The sequence below is a fragment of the Melopsittacus undulatus genome, chromosome 9 (assembly GCF_012275295.1).
Source record: "Melopsittacus undulatus isolate bMelUnd1 chromosome 9, bMelUnd1.mat.Z, whole genome shotgun sequence".
Taxonomy (NCBI): Eukaryota; Metazoa; Chordata; class Aves; order Psittaciformes; family Psittaculidae; genus Melopsittacus; species Melopsittacus undulatus.
The window spans coordinates 41731492-41750875 of NC_047535.1; the positions used below are offsets into that span (position 1 = coordinate 41731492).

The window sequence follows — 19384 nt, forward strand, 5'->3', positions numbered from 1 at the left end:
CCCCGCGGGGAGGCGGGGCCGGGAGGGAAGGGAGCGGCTCCGCCTCCCCGGACAGGCCGGGAGCTGGCGCAGGGCCGGGGCTGGAGCAGCTCTGCCCTGAGCCAGGCTGAGAGAGCTGGGCTGGGGCAGCCTGGACAAGAGAAGGCTCCTGAAGGGGAGACCTTAGAGCAGCTCCAGTGCCTAAAGGGGCTGCAGGAAACCTGGAGAGGGGCTTGGGACAAGGGCCTGTAGGGACAGGCCAAGGGGAATGGCTTGAACCTGCCCGAGGGGAGACTGAGATGAGCTCTTAGGCAGAAGCTCTTCCCTGTGAGGGTGCTGAGGCGCTGGCACAGGGTGCCCAGAGAAGCTGTGGCTGCCCCATCCCTGGCAGTGCTCAAGGCCAGGTTGGACACAGGGGCTTGGAGCAGCTGCTCCAGTGGAAGGGGTCCCTGCCTGTGGCAGGGGTTGGAGCTGGAGGAGCTTTAAGGTCCCTTCAACCCAAACCAGGCTGGGATTCCATGAGATGGGTTTATCTGAATGATATCAAATGGCCGGGAAGTGGCTGTCACAGCCCAGCCTGGCCTTTTCCCAAGCACCAGAGACCCTCCCATGCCAGGACACAGCACGCTGTAAAGCCAGAGCTTTAAAAACACCGTTATTTTATAGGGAAGCCCCGATCCAGCCGCACTGCACAGAACACAAGAGCTGCTGCAGGGAGCATGGTCCCTGTGCTGCTGCCACAGCCAGAAGCAATGCCTGCAGGGTTCGGTGTCGGGACAGTCCTGCAAGAGGGGCTTTATCCAACCGAGGCCATAATCACATCCACCGGGAGCTCCTCCACACTGCGGGCAGTGACCTGCATTGTCACCGTGTCCGTCAGGACGAGCCGGGACCGGACCAGGAGGTCGTGCCCCCCCCGGAACACACCTGGGAGGGACAGCAGGAAGGAGAGGATGAGCAGGGAGGGAGAGCACAGGCCTCAGGCCTCCCCTGTGAGCCTGAACATGAACACTCCTGCTTCCCCCAGGCAGCCTGGCTGATCCCAGCAGGGGAAACCCCTGAGCAGAGCTTCCCTCTCTCATCATAGCAGACCTGGGACTGCTCCTCTGTGAGCCTCCTGACAGCCAAGTGTGAAATGAACTAACCCCAGCCGAGAAGAGATCCAGACTCCCCCCGTGACCACGAGTCACTCAACCCAGAGCTCCAGGACCCCTTGATCCAGGGGGATCCACAGATCACAGACAGCAAACTCCACCTTGCTGGAACTGATCCCAACCCCAGCTCTGCTTCCCCAGAGCACAGTGGGCTCCCTCCTGCCCGGTTCACTGCAGGCAGCTCTGTGTGACCCCCCACACCCCGGGCACTGCTCCCCAGCCCACAGGTACCTGCCAGGTACAGCGTGTGTGAGTTCTTGTTATCCGGCACCTTGTCCGAGCGCTCGCAGGGCTGCATCCCCAGGAACTTCACGATGTTGCTAACGGCCTCTGTGAAGAAAACAGAACAGGCTCCACACCACAGGTATCCTAACAGGGACACAGAGTATCCAGAGGGAACCCAAGCCCTCCCTGCACATCTGGGTTCATGCTCCTTGTCCAGAGGGATATGTAGCATTGGTCAGTATGGCTTTTGGAGGGAAAAGCAGCATAAACACCTCCCCCACCCCCAGCAGTTCTGTATCTGATGCAGCAGAAGTGCAACAGAAAGATGATGGTGAATGAGTCAGACCAGGGAGGAAGCAGAGCGAAGCTGGGTGCACCTTCCTGCACAGCCTGCTTGCTTCTCTAGGGTGGATGCACAAGGAAGGAGACATCCTGCAGGAGACACAGGTCTTCAGGAGGGATCTGAAAGGCCTCAGGGAAGGTCTGTCTGCCTGAGACAGTAGAGTGCAAGATGCTCTCCTGCCTCCCACAATCCAGCCTGGTCCCCATAGGACTCGGAATACTCTTTTGGGTTTTTGAGGCCTGAGCCAACTTGTTATCACAGTAACTGCAGCTCTGCCCCAGCAGCCTCCCTGTGAGAGACCTGAAGGGAGCCAGGAGGAATGTTAAGAGCTCAGACACCCCCTCACCTTCCAGGGTCTTAATAGCAGACAAAGTAAAGGTCTCTTCCTTTTCATACTCATCTCCCACTTCATCCCAGGCTGCTCCGAAGTTTGGCTTCAGAACCCGCTGGATGTGATCGGCCACTGTGACCTCCAGGTCCTCGAGCTGGTGGTGGAAGGGGCTCAAGTGAAACATGGTTGTTCTTAACCCTGCTCTCTGCAGAGTGGACTTTAGAGCAGATGCCCCCAGAGTGGGTGGATGCAGTAGAGGGGCTCCATGCACGGACACGTCAGAGACAGCCCTGCTTGGCCTGGGATTTCCCATGTTTACAAAGGCAGTTCCCTTGCTGAGCACAGGCCTTGGCCTGGCACAGATCAAAGTACAGACTAAAGTCCAAAAGGGAGGGAAAAACCCCAAAAGCTAAGAGAGAGCTGCTTGTGCTCACACAGATGCAGCCTTTGCTTCCCTGGAATGCACTAAGCTTCTGGTTTGCCCTCCTTGCTTATCCTTTTGTAGGCTGAAGTACAGTGAGGCGCTGCCAGATGCCTGCCCTCCTCTAACACTGGGTCCTGGGCTGCTGAACTGCTGCAGGTACTGAGGGGCTCTCAGTGCAGAGTGAGCCAGGTACCCCCTGCATTCATCTCAGCAGCCACTGCAGAGCAGAGAGAACCTCCTGGTTGGTGCTGGAAGAGTTTAAGTATCAAATGCCCTGGAGACTGGTGGGAAGCAGAGAGGGGTTAACCTTGCACATTCCATTGGGAAAACCCTCCCCCTCCTATGACTCACTGCACAGCAGTGCTGCTGATCAGGCTGCAGCTGCCACAGGAGACACACAGAAAACAGCCCCTGGAGCTAACAGGCAAGCTGAGGTAGTACCACAACATTCCTTCCTTTCCCAAGGGTAAGCACCACCCACTGTGAGTCAGTCCCAGGTTCTGACCAAGCACAAGTTCAGCTTCTTCCTTTGTAATAACCCAGCCCACCTCGAAATGGTAAAGCCTGGAAGAGAGGTGCTTCTGCAGCATCTGTGCTAGGGCAGGAGGAAAGCCCCAACTTCCCCAGAGCAAGAACAAGGATGGCAATCTCCCAGTATCAGGCAAGCCACTAGGAGTCAAGTGTGGCACCAGGAGAGCAACTCGAAACTAAAGATGTCCAACAACCCTTTTTCTCCACAAACCTGACTGCAATTGCTGGATCCCCTAGGGAACAGTCAGCCCAACCTGGCCCCCCAAAACAGGCATCCTGCACAATCAGGATACTTCAAATGAGCAAACCCACATCTGCACCCTGGGACAGACACCACAGACAGCAAGAACCTCTTCATGTGATGCTGCCCATATTGGTGTCAGGGTCACATCACTGCTCGCAGGGATCACAAACCCCTGACAATGGCAATAGTTTTGATGACCAGCTCCTTACCACATACTCGTCCTCGTAGCCCTCGTCATCGGTCTCACCAGTGTTGGGATCACAGTCCTTGACAGTGAACTTCATCATGCAGCTGAAGGTACAGGCCACTGCAGGTGGGGAGGCAAAGGCAAAGCTCAGTTACCACCAGACCTGTGACACAGCAGGGCTGGGAGATTTGGGGAGCTGGGTTCTCCCCATCACTGTCAGCAGCACAAGCGAAGCCAGTGACCCAGAGGGCTCTCCAGGACAAGGTATTTATTTGCAATATGAAGGCCAGCAAACAGTGATAAAGACAGGCTCGTGATGGTTGCACAAAACCATAATCCTCAGACAAAGTGTTACTACTGATGAACCTCAGGTTGTGTTGAGAATACTAACCATGTCCCATCAGTGCCTCCTGGAGAGGCAAGATCCTTGCCCAGGGATGGTTGTTGCAGCTCTGAAATGAAAGCACCTTGCACTGCACACAGCAGCTGATGAACAGCACAGAGGAAGCCATGACTTGTCCCCCCAAAGATGGGCACTGCTGGGTGACCAGCAGCAACACAGAGGTGAGCACTCCCAGGACACAAACCAGGGAGACCAAAGCACAGGCAAGGCCTGCTTCTGGCCACTGACAAACAAAAGGTATTCAGTGCACAAGAACATCTCTGGAATTCCAGTGGTCTGAAACACCTCACCTTTGCTATTCAGAGCCTCTGGGCACCTGCAGCACTTCACAAGTACCAGGCTCCCCACACACTAACAAATAACAGACCAGCTAAAGGACATGCACAGGAGACAGCAGAGAGCTGAACCTTAATCTGCCAGCTCCCACAGCCTGATTCGATAGCACGGCAGCACAAGGGAAGCAGGAGAGGAGAAGGGAAGCCTGACAGCCCCAGGCAGCAGGAGAAGTCATGCTCAGCATCACTCAGGGCTGCACCCACACGCGGGCTATAAATATCTGGCTCAGATGCAAGGTAGAGCGTGTGGGGGTGAGCAGCAGGGTACACTTCATTGCGGGATGTCAGGCAAGCACAGGGCAAACTGCTCACCTGCTGTAGGATCCTCCTCAGACAGAGCCACCAGCGTGTAGCAGGTTCCTGGCTGGTTGTACACCAGGGTTTTGGCAGGGATGTAGCCAATGACCTCATAGCCCTCAGTCGGCTCCATCTGCACAGTGACATTCTCCAGGATCTGGTCGTTCAGGGTGTTGGTGCAGTCAAACTGAAGAGGGAAGGGCAGAGCAGCAACAGCTTGAAGCTGCTCGCTGTGGGTCTGACACTCACTTTGGGCAGGGGGAGCATGGTGCCAGGAGCCCCAGCTCCTTGTCTCAGCAGCACACCTCACATCAGCGGCTGCTCACGGGGCTCCTGGGCCAGCTTAGGCACAGAGCCACTGACTGACAACGGCTCCTTTAAAAGCTTCAGGGGAGAAACTGAAACCATGCAGGGGGCCCCAGTGCTCCAGCAAACCTCTTTTTTAAAGGAAACATCACAAAGTGAGCCAATCCCATGAACTATCCAATGCTGCCCTCTGCAACCCAGGCAGAAGCATGGATTCAGCAAGGGGAGGGATGTGTCAGCTTCTGCCTGTTTTCTTTCACCAGCCAGTTGGAACTTTAGCCTCTAAGTGTACTTTGTCCTTTCCCTCGGGGATGGTCATTCTCAGGTTAACTCTTTGCTGTATGGCAATGGGTGCTGTGCTTCCTGCATCCACTCACTCGATGCTACAGGGACACAGTGACCCACAGCAGAGGGGCAGATGATCCTTTGCACAGCTCAAAGCAGGGGCAGTTTGAGCAAGTTTCAGCAGCCTGATGGTTTCAGCAAGACTGAACTTCTGGCTGCAGTGACACATCACTTAACCTCATCCAACTGCATCTGGTGAATGGACAACAGAAACAAAGGTCGGGCCCTGCGAGGACTGTGTAAGCAGTTCTGAGCTCAAGGAAGGAGCTGGCTAAGGACAAGACTTTGCTGCTCACAGCTGTGCAGGACTTGCTGTGCCTCTGTCTCCCCAAGGCCCAGGCAAAGATGCTGCCACATCACTCTTAACATCTCACATGTAACAGACAAGGACAAGAAGCACCAGCAACTACACAGGCTAAACCAAAACACAAGAATGAAGAGCTTTCCCCTCCACATCCCTTTCTTGGGTGCCCTTTTCAGCCTCTCAGACACAATGAGTTTCACTCTTTCATGCCCAAAACACATGCCTGGGGACCCTGAGGAAAGAACACAGCTCCCCCGCCCACTGCTCAGTGAGAACTGCCCCATCTAGTGCTTGATCTGACTGTACCTGTAAGCATTGCCCACTCCCCAGTTCATTTTTCCTGGGGTTCTGTGCACTGGATGAGAAGCTAAGGACTCCCCCTCGCAGCGACAGGCTCTGAACACACATATCCCTGCACTGCTGCTTCCCAGTGGAGCTTTTAGCCAGGCAGGAGCTCGGTTTTGAGCATCTTGCAGCGCCGCATGCCAGAGCCACCCACCTGGAACACCATGTGGCTGACAAAGGTGTGCTTGGTGCAGCGAACCACATACTCCGTCTCCAGCTCTGTCAGAGCAACGGGCTCTGGAGAAGACTTGAAGAGTGGGCCCAGGCCTCGGAACTCTGGGATGGCCCCCAGTTGCTCTGAAACAGAGGACACAGACACCATTGCCTTCCCCGACCCACAGGAGGGAGTCAGCACTTCAAAGCCTGTGTTAAAGCTGCCAGAGGCTGCTGCAGCAAGGAATTAACCATCAAACACCCATAAACCTTCACCAGGAACTTAAAATAAGGCAGAATTATCCTTTGCCCACATCTACTGCAAGACAAAGAATGCGCCTGCAGGCTCCCCCACTCCAGGAGCGAACAGTTCACTTGAAGTGGGGACTTTGTGTCACTCTGAAAGGAGCTGGGCTGGAGGCAGAGGGGCTGAGGCAGGCTCAGCAAGAGGGGGCTGAGGCATAGGAGAGGCCTTGCATCAGTTTACCTTGGAATATTTCTTGCCGTGTTGCTGCCACCTTCTCTGGCTGTTTGACCACAGCAACGGGAGCATTCTCTAAAAAAGAAAACATTTATTTATAATAAATAAAGGAAAAACCCAGGAGATTTGCAGGTGAAGATCAAGAAGCAACTGAATCGGGAAACAGATCAATGTTTGGAGATGGATTTGGCTGAGGGAAGGAAAAGAGCTCATCTCTCATTTTGCTAGGGACTAGACAGCTGCATTTCACTTCCTAAACCCTTCTGGAACCACAGCAGCTCCAGGGGGCATTACCAACTATTACTATTATTAGCAGTTGGACTAAACCAAAACATTAATGTGGGAGCAATCAGATTTGCTGGCTCTGTAATCCCACACCATTCAAAGAGGATGGAGCTCAGCAGTTCCCAGCGAGCTCAATGCAGTCTGTTGTCTGAGGGCTGGAGTGCAAGGGAATTATCATCAGGCTGGACCAGCATTCAGGGACTGCTCCTCACCTGCTCTCTGCTCGATGACAGGAGCTGTTGCCAGAGGAACAGATTTCAAATCAAAGGGTTTCTCGGATGGCTCCAGCGTGTACTGGTGCAGAGCCCTCTCCAGGCCAGGGATGGACACTGTCAACCCTGCAGACAGAACCCACAGGTCACCAAAACCACAGCCAGTGCCAGCTGTGTCACCTGTTAAGCCAGGGAAGAGGTGCAGCCTTGTTTTGAGGAGTTCCTGCATTACCATTCAGGATGTAGCCAGCATTGAGGGCTTTCTGCTTCTGCTCCAGAACATTCAGGTAGAAGGTGGCTCTGTCTCTCACTTCATTGTCATCATCCATCACACACCTGAGGGAAAGTGGAAATCTTCAGTGCAAGGCAGCAGAGTCTACGTGAATGAATCCAGGTGACTAAGTCACTTTATGGGGCCAGAAAGAACATGCCATAGGAGACAACCACCAATCTACTAGCAATTGTATTAGAACAGCAATCATCTGCCACAGGCGGTTTCATTCCAGTTTGCTCTGCTGAATGCAGCTGTGATCCCATCCCAGGTACCCACTGCATCTTCTCAGATCCAGAGCTGCAAAAGGCTAGACATGCATGGGGATGCTAACAAGCTCTCAAGTGAGCAGGGGTTTTCACCCAGGATGTTGAGAAACTCTGAGGTACAACTCACCTTTTCAGTAACACCAAGATACTGGGTAACATCTCCTCATTCTGGGCTCCAAACTTGGCCAGGGCACTTACAGCACCTGCAGCACATGTGATGAAAACAGATTTAGAAAGCAAAGAAATCGGCTGAAGTTTCCTGGCCTTGAACAAATGCTACATCAGAGATGTTAGCACTGGTAATGCATTACTGTGACTAGGAAAAGGCAGGTGCAAAGTGCCTGCAAACCCACACCCTGCCTGATTTCAGAAGCACTGCACTTCCCTCCCCACTCTCAGCTGCACACCACCTCTTCCATCAACACTGCTGCAGGACCTCTGCTATGTAAAAAGACCTGCCCAGGACTAGAACAAATCACAATCCTCAGATCAGAGGATTCACACACTTCCCTAAGGCCCATCATCAGGCAGACACCTTCCCATCTGCATCTTACCTGCCCGCACTTCCTCATGCTCCAAGACAACCCTGTTGTAGATGAAGCGGATGTATTTGGAGGGATTGTTGGTTTTGGGCCCTTCCTGCCCCAGCAGGTGCAGGATGCGTGTGGCCAGCACCGTGAACTCGCAGTCCTCAATGAACTCGCAGAGGTGAGACAGGCCGGTCTCCTTGCTCTCTGAGTTCTCCTCGATGATGCTGATGATGCAGTCCACGATGGCTCGCTTGTACTCAAAGCCACCCTAAGGAGCAAGGAGGAACTGCTCATCTGGAAATCTCAGAAGTGCTTGAGAGACTCTGAGCTGGCCAGACAGGAAAACATTTCCTTCAATAGGTGCCTCACACTCACTGCTTCTAAGCTGTGTTTGACAGGAGAGGGGCAGTGATGCTGCCCCCACTCCTGACCCCATTTACACCCAGACATGCATTCAGCTAATACTCAAGCTTACTTGACAGCTCCTATCAGGATGGCTGCAGTGAAGAAAAACAAGAGGGTAAAAGAATCTATCCACCTGATACCTCCTTCAAAATCCTCTGCTGCTACAATCAGTGCACAAAAACAGCCATATGGGAGGAGGAAAAAAAAAAGCAGCAGACATTTGAGGATGAATCACGAGAGAAATATATTAAGGATCATACCTGCCACTGCAGGACCCAGCAAACAGCCCTATCAGTATGGGGAGACAGGCAGGCAATCCCTGCCAGGCACAGCCCTATCCCAACATGTGTTAATGCTCAGTTATCTTCAGACAGTGTTTCAGTGTCCTCGATACACACCAGGGGATTAAAGTGCAGCCCTCTGCCAATCACAGTGCTAAGTACTGGGGGATCTCTCTGGATCTACTTTGGGTTTTATAAAAGCTTTAAACCAGAATGGTCTGAACAGAGAAGCAACGTTCAGAATGATACCATCCACCCACAGAAAACCTGGGAAAGGAGACTGGTGCATTTGTCACAGGAGCAAACAAGATGCTCCGGTTTGCTCCCAGACAAGAGGCTGGAATTGGCAGAAGTGATGTCAGAGCAAGCAGTGGTGCCAGCTGTGCTCTGGGCACGTCAACCGGGTTACAAACAGCCTCAGCAAACCTCTGCAAAGCTGCCTTTCTGCCATATGTCTGACTGAATACAGAGAATGGTTGTAGGTCCTCATGATCCCTCCACTGCCACAGCACAGAGAACTGAACGTGTGCTCCCCTGTCATCAATAAATAGGTTGCTTTCAGATCTTTATGTACAAGACAAAGCTTCTTGGAATTTGCTGTCAAAGTATAAACGAAAGCTGGTTCAGACGTGGAACAGACGGGGGCTGCCAACAAATCTGCTGCTGCCTGCATTTGCTTTGAGAGCTAATAACCCCCAGGAAAATCAAAGAATGAAAACCCCAGTACAGCTACACCTGTGCACAGGACCATGGTGCACAGCTGGCCACTGCTGCCAGTTAGCTGCAAGCCTTTAGAGAGGCTCTTACCAAGGGCTGTGCAGTAAAAGCTGGGCTCTCTCAGGGCCTGAGTGCACTCCTGCAGTTCACACACACCAACAAGGAGCACAAAGCAGTGTCCTGCACACATACCTCTTCCCGAAGCATAGTGAAGAGGAAGTTCATGAGGACGGCGTGCTTGCGAGGGTACTTCTGACACAGCGCGTTGATGGCCTGCACCACTACCACCTGCAGCAAAGAGGGGCAAGGGAAAAGGGATTCTGTCTCACCAGGCAGGAAAAACCAGTTGAATTGTGGCAGTTCTGTGCTGGTAACTATGGTTTTGTCTTTACTTATCCAACAAATGCAGTCCCAGGAGGTAAAATCCTAGGCACTGGAAGAGACTGACCGTTATGCACAGGGCAGCCCCTAGCAAAAGCCCACACAGGAAAGAAGAAAAAGATTCAATCCCCAAAGGGCTTTCCCCAGAAGAGTGCATGTGACTCTGGAGCTGGGTGCTGTGTGACCAACGCATGGCTTAGGCTGATGGCCTCAGATTCTTTCTCCTCACTGCAAACACTCTGTGGCTCCTGGCAGCAGCTCCATGCAGGCTCCAGGGTACACAGACATGGACAAGAACTAAGGAGCTTCTTCAGGAATCTGCATTTCCCTCCTCCTGCCTTACCTTGAACTCATCTGAGATCTCTGACATGAAAGAGGAGATCTGCTTCATGAGCCGGTCGATGCTGCTCTCACTGCCAGTCTTCAGCAGCGTGGTGATGGCCAGGGTGGCAATGCTGCGGTTGGAGTCTGTCACAAGGTTCTCCAGGTCCAGGTTACAGGCAGTCACAGCAGATGGGTGCTTCATGGCCACCTAGAGCAGAGAAGGAAGAGTGGAAATCGCTCAATAGATGCAAAAGGCCCAGCTGGCAAAACCCAAGTCTCTATAGGCTTTCACTCCTTGCTGGAAAATAAATAATACAGACTGCAAAGGAGGATCCCCTCAGACACACAACAAGTAGGCTGAGGTTATATTAACCAGTTATTTCTTGCTGCAGATCTGCATCTCTTGCTGCAAGAGAAGCAATAGCAATAAACAATCTTACTATTTTTAGCTTGTTCTCCTCTACATATTAGGAAAAGAAAGCTCTGAGCTCCCCACAAAACCGGAGTGAGCCTTGCTGTGCAGAACAGCTCGGTGGGCGGAAGCACAGCAGTCACAGACACTGTCTGTCTGTTTCTTCTTTAGAGCTTATGGGGTCAAAGGAAAAGCTGCGGCACGGATTGTCACAGCACAGGCAAGAAGCAGCATCGAGGTTTGATCCCTGTTTCACAAGGAGCTCCTTCAGCATGGCAGGTTCAATTGGAAAGCAGTAACACATAAAACCAGTGACACTCTTAGAGAGACCTGTGACACTGATTGCCTTTGTTTGCCCCCTCTCCTTCTGTAAAGCATTTGTTGAGGCTTTATTCCTCTCCGAAAGCAATGAAATGTGAGGCTGCAGCCCAGGGTACAGGTTATTCACACAAACCATCACAATCTTCCCCCCTTTCTCCCGAGTTCTGCACCTCCCTGCACAGGGGAACCTCTCACAGCTCCTACCTTGTTGAGGGTCCGGACAGCCGCGTACCTCAGGGCAGCTTTGGGGGAGCTGCAGAACAGCTGCAGAACTGCAAGGGGGGAAAACCAACAAAGGCAGATGCTCAGGCAATCCAGTACTGACAAGTGCTCATACCTAAAGCAAGAGCTTCAACAGAGACAGCTGCAAGCATGAGACAAACTAGGAGCATGCTTAAGCAGCAACTGGGAATTCACCAGCTTCCTCCCCATTGTCCTCCTTTGCCACACATCCCTGATGACAGCTTGCTCTTACCCACCTCCCTCTGTTCCCACAGTGCTTCCGTCCTTTGCAGGATAGCCAACTCCATCACCTTTAATCTTTGACCAATTTGAAACACTGCTCCCCATTCCTATGTTTGTGTCTCAGGGCTGGCCCCTGAAGGTCACCCTCCTGGTGCAGAGAGCAGACACAGCCTCCTCCCTGCCCACAGGCCCAGCTCAGCCCTGAGCTGGGAAGGCAGCACCCCAGCAGCCTGGCTTCTTGCACAGTAACACTCAGGGAGATTTATCAGTTAGAATTCAGCCCCGTTTCAAGACCCCTCCAGTAACCCACACTTGAACACACCAGGAAATACCTTTACAGGAGCAAAGCTATGCACACACACCACAGGCTCTCGGCAGCAGCATAAAGCAATAAAGGGCTGGCCAGCATTACAAGCCTGAAACTACACAAGGTCCCTGTTTTCTGGGGCAATCTGGAAGTGTCACCACTGCAGGCTCACAGCCCCCACACCCTGAGGGCCACATTTACCTGAGACAGCCGGAGCCAGCTCTTTGGCTGTGCAGTTGGGCAGGTTCACGATGGCAGATGCAGCTTCATAGACCACCATCTCGTGCTTGTTCCTCAGGCAGCTCTCGATGAAATCAAAGAGGGGGCTGTCACGGCTAAGGGACAAGAAAAACCCACAAGAATGAGTTAAACCAAAGGTGCTAACAGAAATAAGGAACCCAGCAGCAAACAGGCAGGTCCCAGAGGCAGGGGAAGGTAAAAGCAACCACACATCCACTATCCCTGGATTTCGCAGTGGTCATTATATTACACTTGCAGTGTGCTCGGGCTGGAAGTCAGGCTGCCTTCAGAGAAGGCACTCTCTGCCTTACAGGCTGAAGGGGATCTCCCTCATCCCTCACACAACAAAAGCTGACTGTCCACACCACAAGTCTTATCCTTGGAAGGCTGTCCACACCACAAGTCTTATCCAGGAAGCCACACTGAATACATGGCAGCCAAATAATTACAGAAGACAAAATGAGATAGGATATCTCACTAAAGAACAGCTATGCAAAACAGTCCAGACAAATAAAGCATAGAGATGAGATTCACAGAAGCCATCTCACAACTACCACGAAAGCATCCTTCATAAGAACAGAGTAGAAGCTGCATGCTGATCTTCAAAGACAGAAGTAATTGCCCTGATGAGCAATCCAAGTGAGCCCGCAAGAGGAGATGGAAGCAGGACCTGAGGAAACTCTCCCCTCACCTGCCAGCCTCCTCCTCCAGCAGCTTGCTGGCTACTCGAATCATCATGCAGTAGGCAAAGGGCGACTTGAGGCCATGGCGTGTGAACTTGCTGAGCATCTTGTTGACGGCCAGGCGGTCATTCTTGCGCACGTGGTACAGCAAGCCCAGAGCATGGTACTGCAGAGGGAAGGAGACTGTCACAACCCCATGGTGTGCTCTGCCCCTCTGCATCCTCTGCTGCAGAGACTGGCCACTTGCTCTGCTCCCACCCACTGCTTGCTGTTCCCTGGGTTGGTGGAGGGTCTCCTACCTGCACCATGATGTTGTCACTGGAAGCTGCCTCCTGAGCCTCATTCACCCAGCGTTTCACCACATCATAACTGGTCTTCAGCAGGTGCTGGGGGGAGACAAAGCCACAGACAATAAATGACAGGATGGAGGAAGTGTTGGGAATCGCAGCTCATGGTAAGAAGCAACGAGCCTTTCCCCATGAGGGTGCTGCTGGCAGCACCTTATAGAAGAGTGAGGGATCAGCATGCAGAGACCTGGCCATTATGGCTGCAGCCTCAAGAGGCTCATTATCTCCCACAAAGTCAGTGCCAGGCTCTTAGTTCACAAGGAGAGGAGCAGCAACAGCGACACTCTGAAACTCCCACTATCTCCAGTCCCAGCACAGGCAAACTCTTCCCAGCCTGAGGGTCCCTGCGGCCCACCTGCAAGGATTACATACCAGGGAGGACACTAGGGCAGAGCTGGACACGCTTGGCACTTTGTCCACGATGGCCTGCTTCATGTAGCGCTCGATGGCCTGCAACATGGTGCTCTGCAGGGAGACAGAAACCACAGCTGAGAGGGAAAACCATTGGGAGTATGAAAGGGGAGATGCACAGGCATGAAAAGCAGAGTGGGAGGTGGGACGGGGGGAGTAGGGAAAGTAAAGGGCCCAGGGCTGCCCAAGGGAACAGCAGCACTTACATCAGTGATCTGACAGAGCGCTCTCACAGCAGGGCCTCGGTAGTTGTCATCCTTCCCAGTCATGTCTTTGGTTAGGCTGGTTGGAAAGAGGAAGCTCTCAGAGCTGTGCTCCTGAGCAGAGCTCACACAGTGCACACAAAGCAGCAGGCAGCCAGCACCACAGCTCAGTGCCAAGCAGGCAGCTCAGGAAGGAGGAAAAGCCAGCACTCGGGTTCCAAGCCCAGCAGCAGGCTGTGTGGGCTCCTGAGCACCGAGCAAAGCCAGAGCACACACACACAGATACCACTGAAGCATTTGCCTGCATTACTGAAGGCTCATTCCTGCCCTTTCCCCAGAGTTCTGGTCAGTGTGAGACCATCTGTGAAGGGATGGGAGTTCATCACATCACAGCACTTGGCTCACACCCTCAGGCTCCTGTCTCCTCATACCAGCCTTTCAGTGGGATGATCAGCAATTCAGGAACAACTCACAGGAAATTTTGCTCTCAGGTGAAGCTGCACCCTGTGCTGCTTGAGGAGACATAAACCCTTGTGTGGCAGAAATGCCAAGGCTTTCTGCAGGTAGACATCTACTAAAAGCTTCAAGGCATCCAGACAGGGAAGTAGGAGTTAATGAAACAGCCTTTGGCAAAGGGGACAAACCATCAGTGCTGTCCTACCATGTAACCAAAAGAGACCATCCAAACACCCATGGGCATGGGATGTGGGGGCACAGCACAGTTCATATGCGTCACCGGGAGCTCAGTGTCTGTACTTTAATTGCCCCTTTTAAAGGAAAAAAGCCTCACCAAGGGCATTCCCTGTTCTCACCCTTCTTAGGGACAAGTTACCTGCAAGAGGCTGGACAGGCACTACTGGAGGGTACATGAACGTGACAGTAACAAAAGTGAAGTGACTGACCTGCTGGTAACAATGATCACATCTTCTGCAATTGAAGACATCTCTTTGATAGTCAGGTAACACATCCTGCGAAGAGTTGGCTGACAAGAGGGAAAACAGACATCAGCTGGGAGGATCCCAGATAGGAAGAGATCTGTTTTCCTTGCTTCCATGATTTTATTGTGAAGATCAAGAAGAACCCGATACCTTCAGAGAGCCCCAGTGCCTGTGTGTAAAACATGTGCAAGCCCCATACTGATTAACAAAACACCTCTTCCCCATTCTACCCTTCTCACCCAGATCAGGCAGCTCCAGGCAGGATGGAAATGCTGATTGTATAAAACTACACATCTCTAGGCTGAAAAAGACACTCTTGACAGCTTGTCCCATCAGGCAAATACAGCAGAAAACAACAAGCAGACTTACATCATTGGACTGGAAGAGCTTGGTCATAGCAAAGAAGGATTCTGTAGCTTCCATGACACCAAGGTGCTCCCCCTAGAAGATGTTTGGAAGGAAGGAAGGAAATCCCAGTTATCATAACCAGCTTTGGACCTGCTGCATGTGTCTCTACAGGTGCAGATTCTATAGGTGTGGATTCTCTCCCCCTTACCTGGTTTATGAGATACAGGATCTTGGTGAGGATGTGAGCACATTTTCGTGGGTTTATGGGAGTCTCATTAAACACTCGTGCCTGGAAACAAAGCACAGACAAGGCTGCTGGCACCAGTACCCCTCGCAAACATGGTCCTCTCTGGTCTTGGTCACTGATACAAACACCACAACATATGGTAAGATCCTTAATGACTTTGGATCAGATTCTCCTTAATTCCTGCTAAACAGCTCTGTGTATAGCCTGTCATTGCAAATCCAAGTGCAATTAAGGTTTAAAGGCCAGATCCTCATCACACTTTCCCTCCCACCAGTCTGGCCTGTGTGCTAGCTCTGGCTGTGTGAAAGATGCCCATGAGCCCTGCGAGGCTGACGGGAGCCAGCACCATTCACAACATCATAAGCAAAGACAGAACACAAACAGCAGGGGCTGGGGACTGAGAAGTTCATCTGCTGTCAAGCAGAAAGGCAATTCAGAGCAGATCCACAGATTACTCAGGAACCACTCACACCCTACTTGTTGACTTTGTCACCTACAGGACACTTGGGATATCCAAGGCCAATTTCCCAGCTTTCCTGGTTTAGGGTGAGCTTTCCCAGGTACGTTCATTCATTTCATCACCAGTTATAGCTCAGTCTCTAATTTGTTAGAGACCATTCCTGCCTTCTCCCTTCCCTCCAATGATAAAACCAGAACAAATGGGAGCACTGCCCATTTCTTCCAGCAGGACTGTAACAAACCCCCTCTCTTGCTGAAGCTCTCCAGTGGTTGACTCAAGAGAGGGAGAGACTCCATCCACAAAGGGGTGCACAGAGGAGATCTGCAGGTTTACCTCTTGCAGCACTGCACTCTTCTCCAGGTGCTGGAACGGGTTGGAGCCCCCACCTGCAAAACAGAAGGAGTAAAGCTCTTTCCAGGGATAGTGCTATGGGAAAGCAATTTTCTAACCATGCCCACGCTTTAGAAACAGAGCAAGCATTTTGGGATAACTTTCTTCATGAACACCAAGCAACCAGAGCTCCCTCTTCACAGTCCTATTCATTGCATGTCCTCCCAGCAGTTAGGGGAGGCAGAGCAGACAGGACCTTCTTTGACTGCCATCTCCTGCTAGCCATGAACCTGGTAGAGTGATCAGCTGGAAAGTAACTACTCCACTGCTATCCCCAGAGACCTACGTGCAGCCCAGGGCTGGGAGCCTGCTGATGTCAGAGCATCAGTAAGGCCCAGAAACAAAAGCTCAGCAAGGAGAGGCATCACTTGCCAGATTGCTGTGTCAGGAGGGCTTTAGCCCTCCCTTACAGACCAACCAGGAAGCCATTGGTAAAGTATTTTTGGCTCTATCTCTAATGAGGAGAACAAGCCAATGAAGCAGTGAGCCTGGGCTCACAGTAACTTCCATTGTTCCACTTAACAGAACAAATGCTATTCAATAATTAACCCCCTCACAAATTAAGGATGAGATAATCAGAGAGGACAGCACTATCACCCTGCATGGTCTCTATTAGCTTGGTTCCTAGGCCTCTCAAGCTGTAGCCTTTCAGAAGCTGGCAGTTATGGGTAAGCAGGTTTCAACTGGTACCTATGTTCTGCCTGGCCCTGGGACAAACTGCAGTGATTTCCAGCACTGCTCCAACATTTAACAAGCCTGATCTGCTGGACAACAAGAACACAGCTCCTGCACCCAGCACTGACCTGACCCAGGCCTGAAGCACCCTACACTGGTGCCAGGAGGCTTTGCATGAGCGAGGCTTACACTGGAAGGCTGTAACACATCTGCACTCAGGCTCCTTCCCAGGTCATAAACTGCCCTCCTCTGGCTCAGGAGAAGTCTGCAAATGCAGCCGGGAGCTGAACAAAGCAGACGCTTAGGTGGGGTTGAGGAAAGGAGAAAACAAGGGAAGGCCAAACCCAAGGTCTCTGGTGTGAATATGAGCCAGTTCTAGCATAAATATGTGAACATGTTCCCAAAACCTGCCCAGCAGCGCATCATTTCCCACAGCCCAGCACGTCTATGATCTCTAAATCAGGCATGAGCAACAGAGCATCACCTCATCATCTGTCACAGCACTGAGGAGCTTGAAATACACTGCCCGTGACGTCTCGGTGCTCGCAAGCACCCTGTGTCAGAGCACTCTTGCATCAGGGGAGGAGGGTGCCGGGAAGCAGAGGCTGGGTTCAGTCACCTCGTACCGGGTGACGAACAACAACCTGGAACAGGCACGAACCAAGCCAGGGCCTTGGAGCAATTGTGTGCCCAAAATGACACCTCCAAGCGCATTGCTGGGAGCCAGTGGAAGCAGCTCATCCACGGCTACATAAACCAGACACGGAGAGCAAAGACACAGGAGCCAGTTAAGCGGACATTCCCTTCAACAGGAAGCCAGTCCTGTTAACCCTCACATGGAATTAACAGGGATACAAGGCCTGTAAATTAGGGGATGACACGCTCCATCTAACACCAAGAATGGCAAGCATGCAGGCTGTACATTTTGGACACACACAGTAAATGCTAAGAATCTTCATCTGGGACAGCAGAAATAGGATGAGAAGTAAATCCCAGCATCCCAGCCTGGTTTGGGTTGGAGGGGACCTTACAGCTCCTCCAGTTCCAACCCCCTGCCAACACCTTCCACTAGAGCAGCTTGCTCAACAAAATGCAACAGTGAATTAAAGCATGGAAGCTGCGGCAGCTGAAGAGCTCTGCCAGTGCTTGGTATGAACAAAGTCAACACGAGCACCACCACACAAGGAAGTGCATCTCCTGCCAGCCCTGGGCACAAGCAACACCAGTACCTTGAAGCGTGGGGCAGGTACAGATGGGTACAGCCCCAAAACAAAGCAGCCACCCCGCTATATTCTCATCAGGGCTGACAGAAGGCTCTGGACAAGGGAAGCAATGGCAAAGCGTTCAGTGCTCATGCAAATCAACAGCAAGCTGGATCCCATGGAACACGGAACCTGTTTGCTCAGGAGGCACGGCTCTGTCATGCAGAGCAAGGAGTGCAGACAGCTTCACAGGGAGAGAACAGCACCAGGCACAAGCATGAAAGGAACCACTGTCCTGTCCAGCCTTGACTCTGCCTGAATTACACATCCCATAGAACATCAGCCTCTCCTTACTACTCGAGCCTGAAGCTTTGGAAACTCAAGCAACCTCTCCGTGCCTTCCCTGCTCTCAGCCCTGCGGCTCCCCTGAAGGCAGCAGTGATCTTGTTGTGTGTGCCACAAACACAAACCGGATTCCACTGCCTCAGCGCCTGCTCTATGAGCTGGGTAACTTGGAGCAGGGCTACAACACCCCACGAGGAGTCCCGGGCCCCACACTGGGGGACCCGCAGGTAACCCCGGTGTGCCTTGCACTGCGGCTGGCCTAGCCTCCGGCTGCAGCAGCCCCGCACTGCCGCACGGGTCTCCCCTCGCAGGCCCCCGTTGCCGCAAGGGTCTCCCGTCCCAGCCCGGCTCCCCCGCACCCCCTCACCCGACTCCTCGTCCTTCTTGTCGAACTTCTTCAGCATGGTGATACCGGTGATACCGGTGATGCCGCCGCACCCGCCCCGTGGCACCCGCGGTACCGGAGCCGCCGCCGCCGCCCGCCCCTTCCTGCCCCGCCCCTTCCTGCCACCCTGTCACCGGAGCCGCACTGCGCAGCCGCAGTACCACCCTGAGATGTGGCTCCGGGAGGGCTGCGGGAAGTCATTGATCGGAGAGGGCGGGCCCGATTTGGAACGGTGCGGTCTGATTGGCGGAGAGGCGGGGGCGGGGCCAGGGGGAGCGCCGGGATTGGTGGGGTCATGGGTACTGGGACACGCTGGTACCGGGGATACGCCGGTACCAGGATATACTGGTACCAGGTTAGACTAGTATCGGGATGTACTGGTACCGGGTTACACTGGTACCAGGACACACTGGAGGGACACAGCATAGGGATTATCACACTGGGACTGGGAGAGGGCACTGGAATCGCTGGAGGGACATTGCGCAGGGGAAGGGGAGCACCGGGGGAGACAATGGGGCTCCAGGGGACACCCTGGGGCTCAGCGAGGGGAGATGGGGCAGTGAGCAGAACAAGGGAAGGTGGGATCCTGGCAGGGGCTCAGTGCCCCGGGGGACAAGGGGGTGCAGTGGGGAGAATCCTTCCTGGGCACGGGCATTGGTGCCCTGGAGCGTCCCTGCTGTGCCACACCGGTGCAGGCAGCTCCTCCTGTGCCTCGTGTCCCCGCTGCCACCGGCACCCACAGACCCGGGGTCCAGCGCTGCCCGGGCACCTCCGATGCCTCAGGGCAGGCAGGCAGACACAGGACCCCTCACCCATCTCACCACCTCACCCCAGCTCGTCCGTGTCTGCTCAGCCCCTCACCCGCTGCCACAACACCGGGTGTGGGGGCACCCCAACTGCTCCCGCCCCGTTCCCAGAGCTGGTGCCGGCTCCGAGGCGTGGG

The 19384-nt window shown here is 53.2% G+C and overlaps 1 protein-coding gene across 1 annotated transcript; it reads right to left on the minus strand.

The window, feature by feature from the left end:
- Positions 1 to 621: 621 nt before the first annotated feature.
- COPG1 (COPI coat complex subunit gamma 1) lies at positions 622 to 18460 on the minus strand. The gene is made up of 24 exons (XM_005145792.3): positions 18424 to 18460; positions 15778 to 15830; positions 14946 to 15026; positions 14759 to 14830; positions 14354 to 14433; positions 13455 to 13530; positions 13210 to 13302; positions 12790 to 12876; positions 12499 to 12656; positions 11769 to 11902; positions 11000 to 11067; positions 10082 to 10270; positions 9550 to 9645; positions 7979 to 8222; positions 7552 to 7627; positions 7117 to 7220; positions 6885 to 7010; positions 6394 to 6462; positions 5908 to 6050; positions 4469 to 4640; positions 3441 to 3538; positions 2048 to 2186; positions 1365 to 1463; positions 622 to 906 (listed from the first exon to the last, which is right to left on the minus strand). Exons 1-24 carry the CDS (start codon positions 18458 to 18460, stop codon positions 776 to 778), a joined length of 2625 nt encoding a protein of 874 aa, XP_005145849.1. The 3' UTR covers positions 622 to 775.
- Positions 18461 to 19384: the final 924 nt, after the last annotated feature.